The sequence below is a fragment of the Mchenga conophoros genome, linkage group LG3 (genome assembly GCF_057382185.1).
Source record: "Mchenga conophoros isolate Kocher_MC1m ecotype Shallow Benthic linkage group LG3, M_conophoros_male_GT1.1, whole genome shotgun sequence".
NCBI lineage: Eukaryota > Metazoa > Chordata > Actinopteri > Cichliformes > Cichlidae > Mchenga > Mchenga conophoros.
In genome coordinates this window covers 1,948,439-1,964,190 of record NC_140528.1, presented here as the reverse complement: position 1 = coordinate 1,964,190, position 15,752 = coordinate 1,948,439, and the positions used below count along the sequence as shown (strand labels likewise).

The window sequence follows — 15,752 nt, the reverse complement described above, 5'->3', positions numbered from 1 at the left end:
CCAGCCTGGATCCTTCAGTCCAGCCGACAGCAGCTTCATTCCTGAGGGACCTGGATGATTGTAGCTCAGGTCCAGCTCTCTCAGATGGGAGGGGTTGGAGCTCAGAGCTGAGGCCAGAGAAGTACAGCCTTCCTCTGTGATCAGACAGCCTGACAGACTGCAAACACACAAAACAACAATCAATCTGTCAACAATCGTTTTCTCTTTGTCACAATAACATCTATCCATTTACATCCATTCAATGTAACTTTATTTATAAGTGACAATTCCCAAAGGACAACAACAGTCATCTGAAGCTGTTTAACAGTGTAAGGTAACCGCCTCCAATATTAGAGAGAAAGCCCCAACCATCAGACAATTGTGGAGATACAGAAATTCTTTTATTGCTGCCATATAATCTGCATCATTATAACTGCATTAATAATGTTCTTTACAGCATTATTCCATCTAATAATATTTCTCACAGTATTGATATTGCATTAAAGTTGTCTATTGAACATGTTCATTTGAGGATCCTTCCATTATGTTAACTTTTATTACAAGTACGGTCAGAAGTATTTCATACACATTGCATATTTGTGCTTATGTCGAGTTGATGTTCGGTTCATTAAGGGTCTTAAGCTTCACTGGCGTGACTGTCCAGGTGATCCATGCTGAGGGAAACTAGAACAGGATGATTGCATGGATGCTTACAATACATATAACACATATAATCTAGGAATGCGTCAGGCCTGAGGCCTTAACTCATTTGGTGTCTCACTATATTTTACTCTACTTGGCAACAGATGACCAGAGTCAATAATTAGCCCCAGAGACCCTGAGGGCTTGAAGTTTATTACCTTGTATGGAAGGTGTTACAGAAAAGAGAAGTTCTGTGTCTTTTTATAGCCATTAAACATGTACAAGATGTCTGGAACATATTTTACTCTGACTATTTTTATTGACGCCAAGGGGGGGCGTGTACCCCACTGCTTTGTAAGTGTCCACAACATGTATTTTTGGCAGAAGACATAGGCTGATGTTTTCTCCTGTGTGTTAATAAACTCATCGTTTGATTGCACTTCTCTGGGGCCTCCGTGGTTTGTCTCACTGCTCTACATTGATAGATTTCGCGACACAATCCACTGTGAGCAGCACTTGGTGATGGTGGGAAGAAGAACTCCCTTTGACACAAAGATCCTCCCAGTGAAAACAGGCTCCAGGAGGAGCATCTACCATGACTGGTTGCAGGGTGAGGGGAAAGAGAAGAGATGAGCTCAGAGAGACAAGAACAAAACAGAGAGACAAAAGTTAAGGACATGCAGTAGTGACATATAAAAGCATCAGGAGTGAAAAGAGGGGAGAAGAAAGCAGAGCATCATGGGAAGTCCACCAACAGCCTGAGCCTATAGCAGCATAACTAAGGGATGGTTCAGGGTCACCTGATCCAGCTCGAACTATAAGCTTTATCAAAAAGGAAAGTTTGAAGCTGATCTTCAAAGTAGAGAGGGTGTCTGTCTCCTGAACTCAAACTGGGAGCTGCTGCCACACCCAGTCCAACATAGCCAGGCTGAGTCGTTAGATTAGTCCAACGTAAAGTCAGAAAGTCATTACTGATGTCATATTTTAGTGCAAATGTAGAAAAACTGTCCAAAAGTTATTTCTAAATCTGATATTAAACAATTTAAATGGTGAAAAAAGCTGTAAAGAAAACAGAAAGAGTCAATAAAAGCCTCTTTAGAGGGTCACCAGTTTAAAACTCAGACATTTAAACTGGTGATTCTCCTTCTCTGCTCCATTTCCTCTCTAGACTTCCTGTTGCTAGGAGGGATTTGATTGGCTGAACATCCTTTTAGCCTTTCTTTAGTTCTTTGGGTGCTAATCAAAGAGGAAAACACACGAGTCATGTGACGTGACATAAGGAGCGCTCTGATTGGTTGGGATTGACAAACTATGGTGCTGTTTGCAAGCTTCGCTTTGCAGAGGCAAGAAAATCTCTTAGATAGTGATGAGACGCTCCACAGTGACATTTCCACACTTTGGAGCTTCTGAAGTGCAGATGTTTGGAAACGCTGCTCCAACGTGTGGTTCAAACACTCAGGTCACGTGACCTCAGCTGCCACAGGTGGCATACCTGCTGCTTCCATGTTAGCATGTTAGCTTCAACAGGTGGTCAGTGTGAGAGCAGAAGATGATATCAGTGACATCCAAACAAGGAAGGAAGAGACTGTTGAAGGCAGCGAGCTGTGACTGCTGTGAACAGTGTCCTCACACTATTTTCTCCCTGTGTCAACATACATGAGGCTGCTTCAGCTGCAACACACCACAAACACCTTTATACAACTAAATATACTGAGAGCACACTGCTGTGGTTGCTCTGGTAACCATCCATATATCCAGATGTTTGGGGCCGAGTCTGCTTCCTCATCCTTGGTTCAACCCTCAAAGTCTGATGTGTTTTTTTGTGATTTGGTTTTATTTGTTGTTCTATACACTGTGAAACAAAGCTAGAAGCCCCTGTGGTTCAGTGGGGGACTCAAACCCAGGACCCAACCTGCTCCAACAACAGTCAGAAGGATTTTATTAAGTCTCATTTTCTCTTCATTAGGAAAACATCAATAATGAAGAGCACATGTTTATAGAGGCACATTCAGACCAATGACAACAGTCCATTCACACTGACCTCCACCTTTTTAAATGTGAGTAAACACATCATGGTTCTGGTGCTGATGTGGTATCTGGGACAGGTGATGATTTTGAACTCAGTCTGAGGTTTGATTACATTGAACCTGCACTGCTTTATCCTGTTTATGACACATTTATACCTAAAGTCGCAGCTGGATGACAAAGAACGAGGAGAAACACATTTGTTGAGAGAATTGTTAACAAATGTGGTGAGAGTGTTGTAATAGTTACAGACAGAACTATGATTTATTTATTTAAATGCATTCCAGGACATTTTTTACTCACGCTATGTCTCTTCCACGATGTTATTTTTCTCTCCTACAACGTACGTTACAATTACATTAGCATGACCATTTATCCAAATTAGGCGATGACATCATTTAGCGACTTGCAGCGACTTTTAGGACAGCCAATAGCGATTTTCCTTACTGAGGAATTGGCAACACCAGGAGCAGTGGGTGGATGGCAGCATCACCATGAAGGATCAGTGTGAGAATACATCATCATCCACAAAGAAAACCAGTCTGAGTGTCTGATGCTCTTGTTAGAAAGACGCAGTCGCAGCTTGTGGGTGCAGTTAGCTGGTTTGCTAGTTAGCTGCTCTGCTAGTTAGCTGCTATGCTAGTTAGCTGGGAGCTAACTCACTCGAACATTTGATGCTAAACTGTCTAAACTGTGTGAGCAGCATTCATTGCTGCTCTGTGTTACTCTCCAGCCTCTCTTTCACTTAGTCCTCTCAGTTTTTTCCTCCTTACAAACTAGAAAACCTTCTTTTTCAGCTTCTCCTCCACACCCGAGCTGTGGCTAAGTTGCTACCAGCACGCAGGCTCGGTGTGTACAAATTCATGGGCTGCGTCCTCCTGAGGACACATTTGTAGACAGATTACGTCACAGCGACGCACCGAAGGCTGTCCAAATTCCTCCGAATGCAGCCGACAAATGCGTCCTCCTTTTCCCCGAATTTGAAGGATGGGTCGGGTGTGTCCTTCGTGGCCCACCATATCCCAGAATTCATTGTGCGGCCCAGCCAAACTCCAGTTTCCGGTAATGGTGACCGCTACTAAGTTTTAAAATTACTCTTATTAATCTTCCTGGGTCACAAAATAAACTTTTAACATATTTTCAGGGGAGAATGTGGGTGTGTAAACTTCAAATATCTGCTCGGTTTATGAAGATATCGCATATTTGCAAAAGTGCAAAAGTGCTTCGACGTTTTCGGCGACGTCTGTTACCCAGCTAGTCGAGAGCTCGAGGGTCACTGAAGCCGCAGAGAACGGCACAACTCCCGGACTTTCGCTACTCAGGTTAAAAGTAATATTAGTAACATATGACTGAATCTATATCTCACTTAAAGCTTTCTGTAAATGAAAGAATCAGTGAAAATGAGGCACTTCAGCTGATTTTAAACAAAAACTCTGAACATAACCTGATCCAGACCAGGTTATTGGTTCAGCATCAGTAACCACGGTGATGTAGCCAGGTAGAAACAGAGCTAGACAGACAAACATTTATGCTCACAATCACACATCTCCAGTTAACCCAGCATGCATGTTTTTGGACTGTGGGAGGAAGCAGAGAACCTGAAGACAACCCACACAGGCCACACTATCACTCTTATTTACAGAATTATAATCTAATTAGATGATAAAGTAATAAATTATTTGGTATTTTAATGAAAATACATTTTAAGCAATAGTTTATAAGTCAACAATTATAGTTAAATAAAGTGACAAATCAAACAGTCAATAAAACCTTCTACAGCTGAAATTAATGTAGACAATGTTGGGGTAAAAATCAGAGACGATAACTACCAAAATAAAACAGGAAGTGAATAACATTCAAGCTCACTTTAAGCTCGACAGTCAAACTCTGTTTTGTATTAATCTATTGTTTTGAATTTTTGTTTACATTTTATATTTAAGTGAGGCAATGAGTCATATCACTGACCAAATACACAGGGAGTGCAGAATTATTAGGCAAATTGTATTTCTGAGGAATAATGTTATTATTGAACAACAACCATGTTCTCAATGAACCCAAAAAACTCATTAATATCAAAGCTGAATGTTTGTGGAAGTAGTTTTTAGTTTGTTTTTAGTTTTAGCTATTTTAGGGGGATATCTGTGTGTGCAGGTGACTATTACTGTGCATAATTATTAGGCAACTTAACAAAAAACAAATATATACCCATTTCAATTATTGATTTTTACCAGTGACACCAATATAACATCTCCACATTCACAAATATACATTTCTGACATTCAAAAACAAAAGAAAAACAAATCAGCGACCAATATAGCCACCTTTCTTTGCAAGGACACTCAAAAGCCTGCCATCCATGGATTCTGTCAGTGTTTTGATCTGTTCACCATCAACATTGCGTGCAGCAGCAACCACAGCCTCCCAGACACTGTTCAGAGAGGTGTACTGTTTTCCCTCCTTGTAAATCTCACATTTGATGATGGACCACAGGTTCTCAATGGGGTTCAGATCAGGTGAACAAGGTGGCCAAGTCATTAGTTTTTCTTCTTTTATACCCTTTCTTGCCAGCCACGCTGTGGAGTACTTGGACGCGTGTGATGGAGCATTGTCCTGCATGAAAATCATGTTTTTCTTGAAGGATGCAGACTTCTTCCTGTACCACTGCTTGAAGAAGGTGTCTTCCAGAAACTGGCAGTAGGACTGGGAGTTGAGCTTGACTCCATCCTCAACCCGAAAAGGCCCCACAAGCTCATCTTTGATGATACCAGCCCAAACCAGTACTCCACCTCCACCTTGCTGGCGTCTGAGTCGGACTGGAGCTCTCTGCCCTTTACCAATCCAGCCACGGGCCCATCCATCTGGCCCATCAAGACTCACTCTCATTTCATCAGTCCATAAAACCTTAGAAAAACCAGTCTTGAGATATTTCTTGGCCCAGTCTTGACGTTTCAGCTTGTGTGTCTTGTTCAGTGGTGGTCGTCTTTCAGCCTTTCTTACCTTGGCCATGTCTCTGAGTATTGCACACCTTGTGCTCTTGGGCACTCCAGTGATGTTGCAGCTCTGAAATATGGCCAAACTGGTGGCAAGTGGCATCTTGGCAGCTGCACGCTTAACTTTTCTCAGTTCCTGGGCAGTTATTTGGCTCCTTGGTTTTTCCACACGCTTTTTGCGACCCTGTTGACTATTTTGAATGAAACGCTTGATTGTTCGATGATCACGCTTCAGAAGCTTTGCAATTTTGAGACTGCTGCATCCCTCTGCAAGATATCTCACTATTTTAGACTTTTCTGAGCCTGTCAAGTCCTTCTTTTGACCCATTTTGCCAAAGGAAAGGACGTTGCCTAACAATTATGCACACCTGATATAGGGTGTTGATCTCATTAGACCACACCCCTTCTCATTACAGAGATTCACATCACCTAATATGCTTAATTGGTAGTAGGCTTTCGAGCCTATACAGCTTGGAGTAAGACAACATGCATGAAGAGGATGATGTGGACAAAATACTCATTTGCCTAATAATTCTGCACTCCCTGTATATTTCATCTTTTCAGTCAGAAATAATCAATTGATCATATTTTTATTACTAAATGTTTCTGAAAATCAAATTCTGATATCTGAACAAACAGCTCTGTAAAAACCTTCAGCATACAGGAATCGAACTAGAAGGTTTGGTGGATGAAGCACTGCTAAAATAAAGATTTTGGACTCAGAGGAGCAGATGGGACATTTCATTGCAAATGAAAGACAGAAAGTGAACAAATATCACTAAAAACCCCAGACACTAATTTCTACATTAAGACTTTTTTAAAAATCAATTTCCTGTTTATGCAGTAATAGAAATCAGGTTTAACGTGATCATCATTGGAAAATTTTAAATCCTGACCTGAGAGTTTCCATTTTAGAGTGTGGACTCTTCACTCCAGCAGACAGAAGCTTCACTCCTGAATCCTGCAGGTCAGAGTTACTCAGGTCCAGCTGTCTCAGACTACAGGACTGGGAGCTGAGAGCTGAGGACAGAGCTTCATAGCCTCTCTCTGAGAGCTTACAGTGACTCAGTCTGAAAAATGACAGATAAACATTAAACAAACACTGTTGTTAAGTTGCAATGAGGGTGCACTAAAGAGTTATTAGATTTAGCAATTAATTCTGTTTTTTTACTGAGAGTCAACAAATGGATGACGCTGACATTTGTTAACTGACAATGGTCAATCAATTCTGGTATTCTATTGCAAATGCCAATTGGGCTCCATGTGCCGGGCAGTGCATTAGCACCAAAGTAGCTGACATATTGATCAATAACTCTCTGCTCATTAAATTATCATAAAACTATTACAGAAGTTTAACTGACCTTTTTCCCATTTAGTGGATTCTTATTGGTTAATTCTGTCAATTGATGAAAAGCACAACATAACTTGATCTCACCTCAGAGTATTCAGTTTACAGTCTGGACTTCTCAGTCCTGCAGAAAGAAACTCCACTGCTGGATCCTGCAGGTTGTTGTTACTTAAGTCCAGCTCTCTCAGTGTAGAAGACTGGGAGCTGAGAGCTGAGGACAGAGCTTCACAGCCTCTGTCTGAGAGATCAAGGACACTCAGGCTAAAAAACAAAATAAAAACACAATTTGAAAAACTGTAATTTGATAACAAACTGTTATCAAATGACAAGTTAAATGAACTCTCTGACCAGTTACAGAGACTCAGTCTGGGGGAACAGAAAATATTTCAAAAGTCCACGTAGTAAAGAGATTAGAAATGTGGCAGATGATTATAACTTTAGACCAAAAAGGTCCCTCTCGCTCATATATTTGTTAAAACAAGAATAAACGCTCATCTTGATTTGCTTTGAATTTTTATTGACTTCTTATGCTGATTCATAAAGAATATGACTTCATCTGACCTGAGAGACTGAAAAACAATCAAGCATGCATGATTGAATCTGCCAGCAGCTGCAGATCCTTGGAGCTGTACTGGTGATGCTGATTGTAACATATAGAAGTGAACTCCTCTTCAGCTGAGCAATAAGACCAGAGGAGGAATGAGGGAGTTGATCACCTATGGCTCCATCACAGTCTTTGAACGTCTTCAGTCAGTACAGAATGATGCTGCGAGGCTTTAACCAGCACATGAAACAGACTGGACATTACTCCAGTTTAATCTCTTCACACTGGTAACCAGTTCATTTTAGGCTTTATTTAAAGTTTTAGTCCTTACTTTTAGTCCCAGTCTATATTTCTGACTTTCTACAATCCTACAGCTCTTCTCACATCTGAGATCTTCCAGTTAAAGGCTGTTACTGGTCCCACTAACTCATTTATTCAGACTCTAGTATTCAGAGTGGCCTTTAACTAGTTTTAGGCTGTATGATGTTCAGTGTTTGCTGTTTAATGTTTTTATTGCCTGTTTCTATTGTAAAGCACTTTGTGATTTTTGACCTGTGAAAGCTGCTGTATGAATAAAGTTTACTTACAGGATGATTCTGGATATGACTTTGATAAAAGCTGACACCCAGATATGTTTAAGACACTGACATTTACTGCTGCTATCAAACATTAACTATAATATACTGTATTTAGTAGGGGTGCAACGATATTCGTATCGATATTGAACCGTTCGATACAGTGCTTTCGGTTCAGTACACATATGTATCGAACAATACAACATTTGTAATTTATTTTATCAATTTTCCTTCTGACGATGCTGTCTGTGTTGAGCGCTCAGTGGATCTGTGTTCGACTACTCCGCCTAGGCTGTACTGTCGAGCGCAGATCCACTGAGCGCTCCACACAGACAGCATAGTCAGAAGGAAGAGCGCAGGGCAAGCTAGCGAGACAGAAGTTAAGCTCTCAGCAACATGGACCTCCCCCACCCTCATTCAGATCTGGCGTTTGGAATTATTTTGGTTTTCATGTGACGTATGACCCTGAAGGTAAGCGAGTCATGGACTAAAGTAAAACAGTATGTTGGATGTGCCACGCAATGCTCAATTACATTGGTGTGAACTAGTGTGTTAGCGCAGTTAGCTCGTTAACGTGTTGGCCGTCTAGCCCCACGCACGGAGCGATCGGCGGTAGCTCGTTAACGGAGATTTGCCGTGTTGTGGCGTTAAGGTCATTTCAACGAGATTAACCTGAAAGCACTAGTGGGAACACAACGAATATGACTTCACATTTACGCCGACATCATCCTAGTGCAAAGACAAAAACAACAAGCATGCTACTAACTTTAGCCGAGTCATTTAGACAGCTGTTAGCACATGATTCTCCTTATGCTGCTGAGAATATAGCCCAGAAGAAGCGGATAGTATAGCTTTTATTTTGGAAAGCGCCATTTCTCTGTAATAAACTCTCTTTTCCAAAGATGAGTGATTCCTCAATCAGATACAGGGCTTGCAAAATCGCTAGCCCGACGTCCCGGAGCTAGCGATTTTTTTCAGTCGGGCTACCAAAATCTATCTCTGCCCTGCCCGTCGGGCTATTGTAGGAAAAATGTCAATGCTTTTGCATTCTTTCAGAAATGTAGCTGGGTAATTATGTCATTGGCATCGGTGAGCCACTGTCAATATGTGACATATTGAAGTCGCGTTTGAATTTGCGCTTGTTTTTTTGCTTTCACTTTGCAATCGTGCGAACTGTGTATAGAGAGCGACAGTACTGATCTGTGAGTGATGATAATTTGTGCACCAATTCCTCTGACATCGTCTTATTAATCGTTAGCTTACTATGCAAACATGACAAGTGAAATCTCCCGCAGCTTAAACATGTGAGAGGTTGATCGCGCAGAGAATCGCTGAGCTTATGTGAGTGTGTGTGTAAAAGCAGGAGGATTTATATTTTAGTTCTGCTGAGCCAAATAAGACAGGTCAGGGTGAAGAAGTGACAGCCAAAGAAAAGCTTACCACAAAACGGAAAAGTTATGACAAATCAGACTATAAGGCAAAAAGAAAGTGCAGCTTTATGGTTTCATGGACAAAATAATTTCTGTGGCTGCGATATGACGAGCTAAATAACCAGGGCTGCACATAAGTGGTCCGCAGGTGCGTATTCGCTGTCAAAATAAAAAACATGCACAAGGGTTAGGGTTAAATTTAAAAACTGTACTTTTGAGTTAAAATATATATTTATAATTTTAATAAATGACAAATTAAAAAGGCATGAACATTTTTTTTGTATCGAAAAAATATCGAACCGTGACACCAAAGTATCGAACCGAACCGTGAATTTTGTGTATCGTTGCACCCCTAGTATTTAGTGCTGATGATCATGTAAATAAATATGTTTAAGTTTTTAAGGGTCCATCACACATTACACTATTTATGTTATAGATAAAAGCCTGATCACATGTTTACTCACAGAGCTTTGTTGGAGGCTTTGACCACTGGCAGCAGCCTCAGAAGAGCCTCCTCTGAAGCAGAGTATTTCTGCAGGTCAAACTCATCCAGATCTTCTTCTGATGACAGTAAGATGAAGACCAGAGCTGACCACTGAGCAGGAGACAGATTGCCATTGGAGACAAGTCCTAATGTTATGTACTGTTGGATCTCCTCCACTAGAGAACAATCATTCAGTTCATTCAGACAGTGGAACAGATTGATGCTTTTTTCTGCAGACAGATTCTCACTGAGCTTCTTCTTGATGTACTGGACTGTTCCCTGATTGGTCTGTGAGCCACTTCCTGTCTGTGTCAGCAGACCTCGTAGGAGAGTCTGATTGGTCTGCAGTGAAAGACCCAGGAGGAAGCGGAGGAACAAGTCCAGGTGTCCATTTGGACTCTGTAAGGCCTTGTTCACAGCACTCTGGTGGAGAGATTGTAGGTTTGGTTTGTTAAATAATTTAGATTTCTTGGAGGTTGTTTGTTGTTGTTCCAGCAGATTGAGTCCAGAGTTGATGAAGGTCAGATGGACATGAAGAGCAGCCAGAAACTCCTGAACACTCAGATGGATGAAGCAGAACACCTTGTCCTGGTACAGTCCTCTCTCCTCTTTAAAGATCTGTGTGAACACTCCTGAGTACACTGAGGCTGCTCTGATATCGATGCCACACTCTGTCAGGTCTGATTCATAGAAGATCAGGTTTCCTTTCTGCAGCTGATCAAAAGCCAGTTTTCCCAGAGACTCCATCATCTTCCTGCTCTCTGGACTCCAGTGTGGATCTGTCTCAGCTCCTCCATCATACTTGACCTTCTTCACTTTGGCCTGAACCACCAGGAAGTGGATGTACATCTCAGTCAGGGTGTTGGGCAGCTGTCCTCCCTCTCTGGTTTCCAGCACATCCTCCAGAACTGTAGCAGTGATCCAGCAGAAGACTGGGATGTGACACATGATGTGGAGGCTTCGTGATGTCTTGATGTGGGAGATGATCCTGCTGGCCTGCTCCTCATCTCTGAATCTCTTCCTGAAATACTCCTCCTTCTGTGGGTCAGTGAACCCTCTGACCTCTGTCACCATGCCAACACAGTCAGGAGGGATCTGATTGGCTGCTGCAGGTCGTGTGGTTATCCAGAGGCGAGCAGAGGGAAGCAGTTTCCCCCTGATGAGGTTTATCAGCAGCACATCCACTGAGGTGGACTTTCTAGGGTCAGTTAGGATTGTAGTTTTGTGGAAGTCCAGAGGAAGTCGACACTCATCCAGACCATCAAAGATGAACACAACCTGGAAGTCTTCAAAGCTGCAGATTCCTGCTTCTTTGGTTTCAGTAAAGAAGTGATGAACAAGTCCCACCAAGCTGAACTTTTCCTCTTTCAGCACATTCAGCTCTCTGAAAGTGAATGGAAATATGAACTGGATGTCCTGGTTGGCTTTGTCTTCAGCCCAGTCCAGGCTGTATTTCTGTGTTAAGACTGTTTTCCCAATGCCAGCCACTCCCTTTGTCAGCACTGTTCTGATTGGTTCATCTCTTCCAGGTGAGGCTTTAAAGATGTCTTCTTGTCTGATGGTTGTTTCTGGTCTGTCTGGTTTCCTGGATGCTGTTTCAATCTGTCTGACCTCATGTTCATCATTGACCTCTGCAGTCCCTCCCTCTGTGATGTAGAGCTCTGTGTAGATCTGATTCAGGAGGGTTGGGTTTCCTGCTTTAGCGATGCCCTCAAACACACACTGGAACTTCTCCTTCAGCTTAGACTTAAGGTTACGATGACAAACAGCAGCTGGAAGTTCTGAATAATAATAATAAAAATACAACTTTAACAATCATATTTTACAAAATGCTGATGACAATTTCTGACCCACTGAGAAATGACTGAACACACTGGTGTCACAAGTCTCTCATTTATCCAGCAGCTTAAATCTTTAGATAAATCCTCTTACGTCTCTGCAGACGGTCAGCCAGCTCCTCCTGCTTCATTCTCCTCAGGAAGTCCACTGTGATCTTCACAAATGCCTCTCTGCTGTTTCTCCTCTGCTCATCATCCTCCCTCTGAAACTCCAAGCACTGGGGCTTATTTGGATTCAGAGCCTTCTGGACCTTCTTCAGCTCGTTCTTCACAAAAGTGATGATGTTGTCCTCCAGCAGCTGGAACAGAATATTTATGAATGACCCACCACTCTGAACTTTAGTCCACACAACATCCACTTCTTTACGATCAAGGGGCATATCATCCGCGAACTCTTTACCAATTATAGGTTTGACTTTATCTGATTAACTGAGACTTTGTCCACAACTCCATGATCCCAAAACGTTGATGCTGTTCATATGAATGCAGCGATTTCAGTGGGAGAAACATTTCACTGGTGTTCAGAGCTGAACTACCAACAGGTTGATGATCAAAGCCAGAAACTTGGAGATGTTTCAGGTGACTGAGTTGATCGTACAGACAACTGGTCTTAAAGGTTCACTCTGTTTACACATACAGATCAGTATTTAAGGTTTGACTCTCATCATCCACTGGGGCACAAACTGGGCGTCATCAGGACACTACAACACAGAACAAACACCATCCCCACAGACACAGCAGCCAGGGAAGCAGAAGAACTTCACATCAAGAAGGTCCTGAGTAAATGTGAACGCTGGTTTGAGGGCGGAGTCAAGGAGGCCATTTATGTGAAAAGGAAAGACCATCTCTGAATGGAGGAGGGGCCTAAGGGTACAACTGTCACCATCTTACATGCTGTGATTGCAGCCATTCCCCAGCTCTCTGTGAACTGGACTCATGACCATTGATCAACAACCATTGATCAATGGTCCTGACAATATGCGTACCAATGATCAATGAACTGACCTCCCAGCCCATTGTTCCTTCAGTGGGCTGGTTTCAGTCATACAAATGTCCTGTTTATGAGATTGAAACCTGCAGTCAGCTGAGACTGAAGAAGTCACCTGATGATGATGAAACGTTTCTCCCACTGAAAACATCCAGATGAACAGAATCAAGCTTTTTGGGATTTACGTACCTGGATGATTGAGCATCAAGACACAACTCTGTGACTTTTCTCAGATGAATAAATCCTCTCCTCCAGCTTTGTTTACATCTACCAGCCCTGTGGCACTGCCCAGGGACAATAATCTATGTGAGAGGTGGAAAGTCATACAGGTGTCTGCTCCTGCCTTCAGTTATTTTATCTACTGTGTGTCAACTGGCTGAACCTCCTCCAACTGTCTACTGTCTCCCTAAACTCAACAATGACTTAGTGATCTATCCATTCTCTGACCAAAGACATCCTGCTGCAGGAGGTTAACATAGCAGCCAATGATGATCCCACTCACTGTGAACAACACATTTGGACCTGATTTGCTGCTCTGGTTTACACGTGAACTTCCACTGCTGCTGTCACCAACTTGAGAGGCTCTACAGAAAAACTGGACTTGTCCATAAAAATCATAAACTACATTACAAGGACAGCATTGCTCAATCAACTCTAATTACTATGACCATGTTATCTCTTCTAACTAAGGTACAGACACTCAAACTTGCTGCTTTCAGTGAGAAGTCAAATGTCTGAATATGAGCTGGAAGCTGCTGAGAGTCCTCCTCCTTCCCGTGGGGTTTACTTTCTCTACTACTTTCACTATAAACACGCCCCTTTCATGCACCTGCAGAGGGCCACCAGCAGATGGAGCTGTCTTAAACAAATCCACTTGGATAGTTAGCTGTAGATGACTTTATCAGTATGATTGTAGGATTTTGAGTTATTCTTTAGATTTATTTAAACTCTTATATTATGCACAAGTGTTGAGCGACCCATAATTTCTCTGTACTTTTCATAAGAGCAGCCAGACTTTCAGCTAGTTTTTCTTTTTTAAGAGATCAAAGATATTGAAGAAACAGTTATTCAGCTTCATTCCCACTGATCTCGACTACAAACTGTTTCACTTTGGTTTCTGTTTAAAGCCTCGATGTTTAAAACGTTTCCCTGTGATCACATTTGCACCGTCTGATTTCAAAGTTTGTTTCTTTTGGTCATTTAGTCCACAGAGTCCTTGGTGTTCTGAAAGGGACCTATAAATAAATGCATTATTATTAATAATAAAGTAGTTGTTGTACATGTACAGACCATAAATATGGAGTCCAGCTGTGTTTGATGCTGCTGGGCAGACTGACCACTGGGAACCTCTGAGCTCTGCTGGTCCACTCTGTGGAGGAACCATGAAGGATTAGATCAACACAGGATAAAGATCCAGGAGTTTCTGCTCAAATAACTTCATCTGAATCAAGTCTGTCAAGTTTTAAACTCTCAGATTGTGAACATATCAGTAATTTTCAGTCTGTTTTCATGGACGTCCTTTCAGTGGTGATGTCAGGGATGATTTTGAAGAAGCTCATCAAACTGAACCATCAGCAGATCACTGCTCCAAAACCAGAACATGATCCGAGTCTCCCTCCACCACCAGAACACCAGCTTTACTAACGTGGTAGATCAGTGTAGTACAGATCAATAACTGATGAGTCATTTGATCAAAATCACTGAGTGCTTCACGTCTGACCCTCTGATGCTTCTGTAGACATTTTGCATATTTAATGAATGTCTGACAGTTTTACATTCATTCTATGAACACAGTGGAAATGTTGTGTTATAGTCTCCATGTTGTTTCCAGCATCATAAATTCTTAAGTTCAGAAAATTAGATTCTTTCTTCACAGCTGAAAAACAACAACATTTATTCTCTATTGAAATCTGCATCGTCCACTCCAAAGGTCACAATCTGAAGGTAACATCTGGTTTTGTTCCCTGTGGTTAACTCTGAGCATCAGTATGGTGGGATTTATCCACTACATCCACACCACTGTGGTTCAGTGTTGTCCTGATGGAGTAACAGCAGCCAGTATGATCCAGGCTTTAGCTGCTGGGTCTCTGTGTGACCTCTCAGACTGTTTAACAGATCAGACACAAAGAGAATCAGAGCAGCTCTGTTCTTTAAAGACAAACATGAACCCACTCAGGTCACACTTTCCCCACAGATATGAGCATCACTGTCCTCAAACAGCAAATGACCAAGTCGAACATTTGGATCTTTTCTCTTTCATTGTTTTCTTTTTAATGAATCTTTGTAACAATCTGAGGATGTTTCAGGTCATATTTATCCAGGAAACACAAACATGTAAAGGAGTCATCACAGCTCTCTGACCTCGTTGCTCCAGGTTCACCACTGAAGTTTGGAGGGAAATCTTTGGACCGGTCACTCCTCACAGACGGACAGCTGGACCCTGCAGACTGTGACCTCTGACCTCTGCAGACACAAACATGATTGAAGCAGCTGTGATCACACAGACTGCAGATAATGCAGCTGTTTCCTGTCAGTAACATCCTCTTAGATTAGAGTTCAGCTTTTTACAGGAAAACTGGACAAAACTGATTTTTGTTACAAACTCATTTTCATTTCCTCTCAGCTCACAAACACAGTCAGACAATCAACCAGAGTCAACACTGATTATAATGTCAGTGCAGAATTATTTCTGTTACTCAGTGAGTTCAGCTCTCTGACCTCGTTGCTCCAGGTTCACCACTGAACTCTGGATTATGATCTTTGGACCGGTCACTCCTCACAGACGGACAGCTGGACCCTGCAGACTGTGACCTCTGACCTCTGCAGACACAAACATGATTGAAGCAGCTGTGATCACACAGACTGCAGATAATGCAGCTGTTTCCTGTCAGTAACATCCTCTTAGATTA

At 42.0% G+C, this 15,752-nt stretch overlaps 1 protein-coding gene across 1 annotated transcript in view; it reads right to left on the bottom strand.

Moving 5' to 3' along the window:
- LOC146576961 (protein NLRC3-like) overlaps positions 1–12,025 on the bottom strand; it is a 12,061-nt gene extending 36 nt beyond the window's left edge. The window contains exons 1-5 of the mRNA XM_085267604.1: positions 11,950–12,025; positions 9,998–11,798; positions 7,072–7,245; positions 6,533–6,706; positions 1–157 (exon numbers count right to left, since the gene is read on the bottom strand). The exon at positions 1–157 is cut by the window's left edge and continues 36 nt beyond it. Coding sequence (XP_085123730.1) covers positions 1–157; positions 6,533–6,706; positions 7,072–7,245; positions 9,998–11,798; positions 11,950–11,986 — 2,343 coding nt within the window. The 5' untranslated portion in view covers positions 11,987–12,025. The remainder of the gene's footprint in view (positions 158–6,532; positions 6,707–7,071; positions 7,246–9,997; positions 11,799–11,949) is intronic.
- Between the last annotated feature and the right edge of the window lie 3,727 nt (positions 12,026–15,752).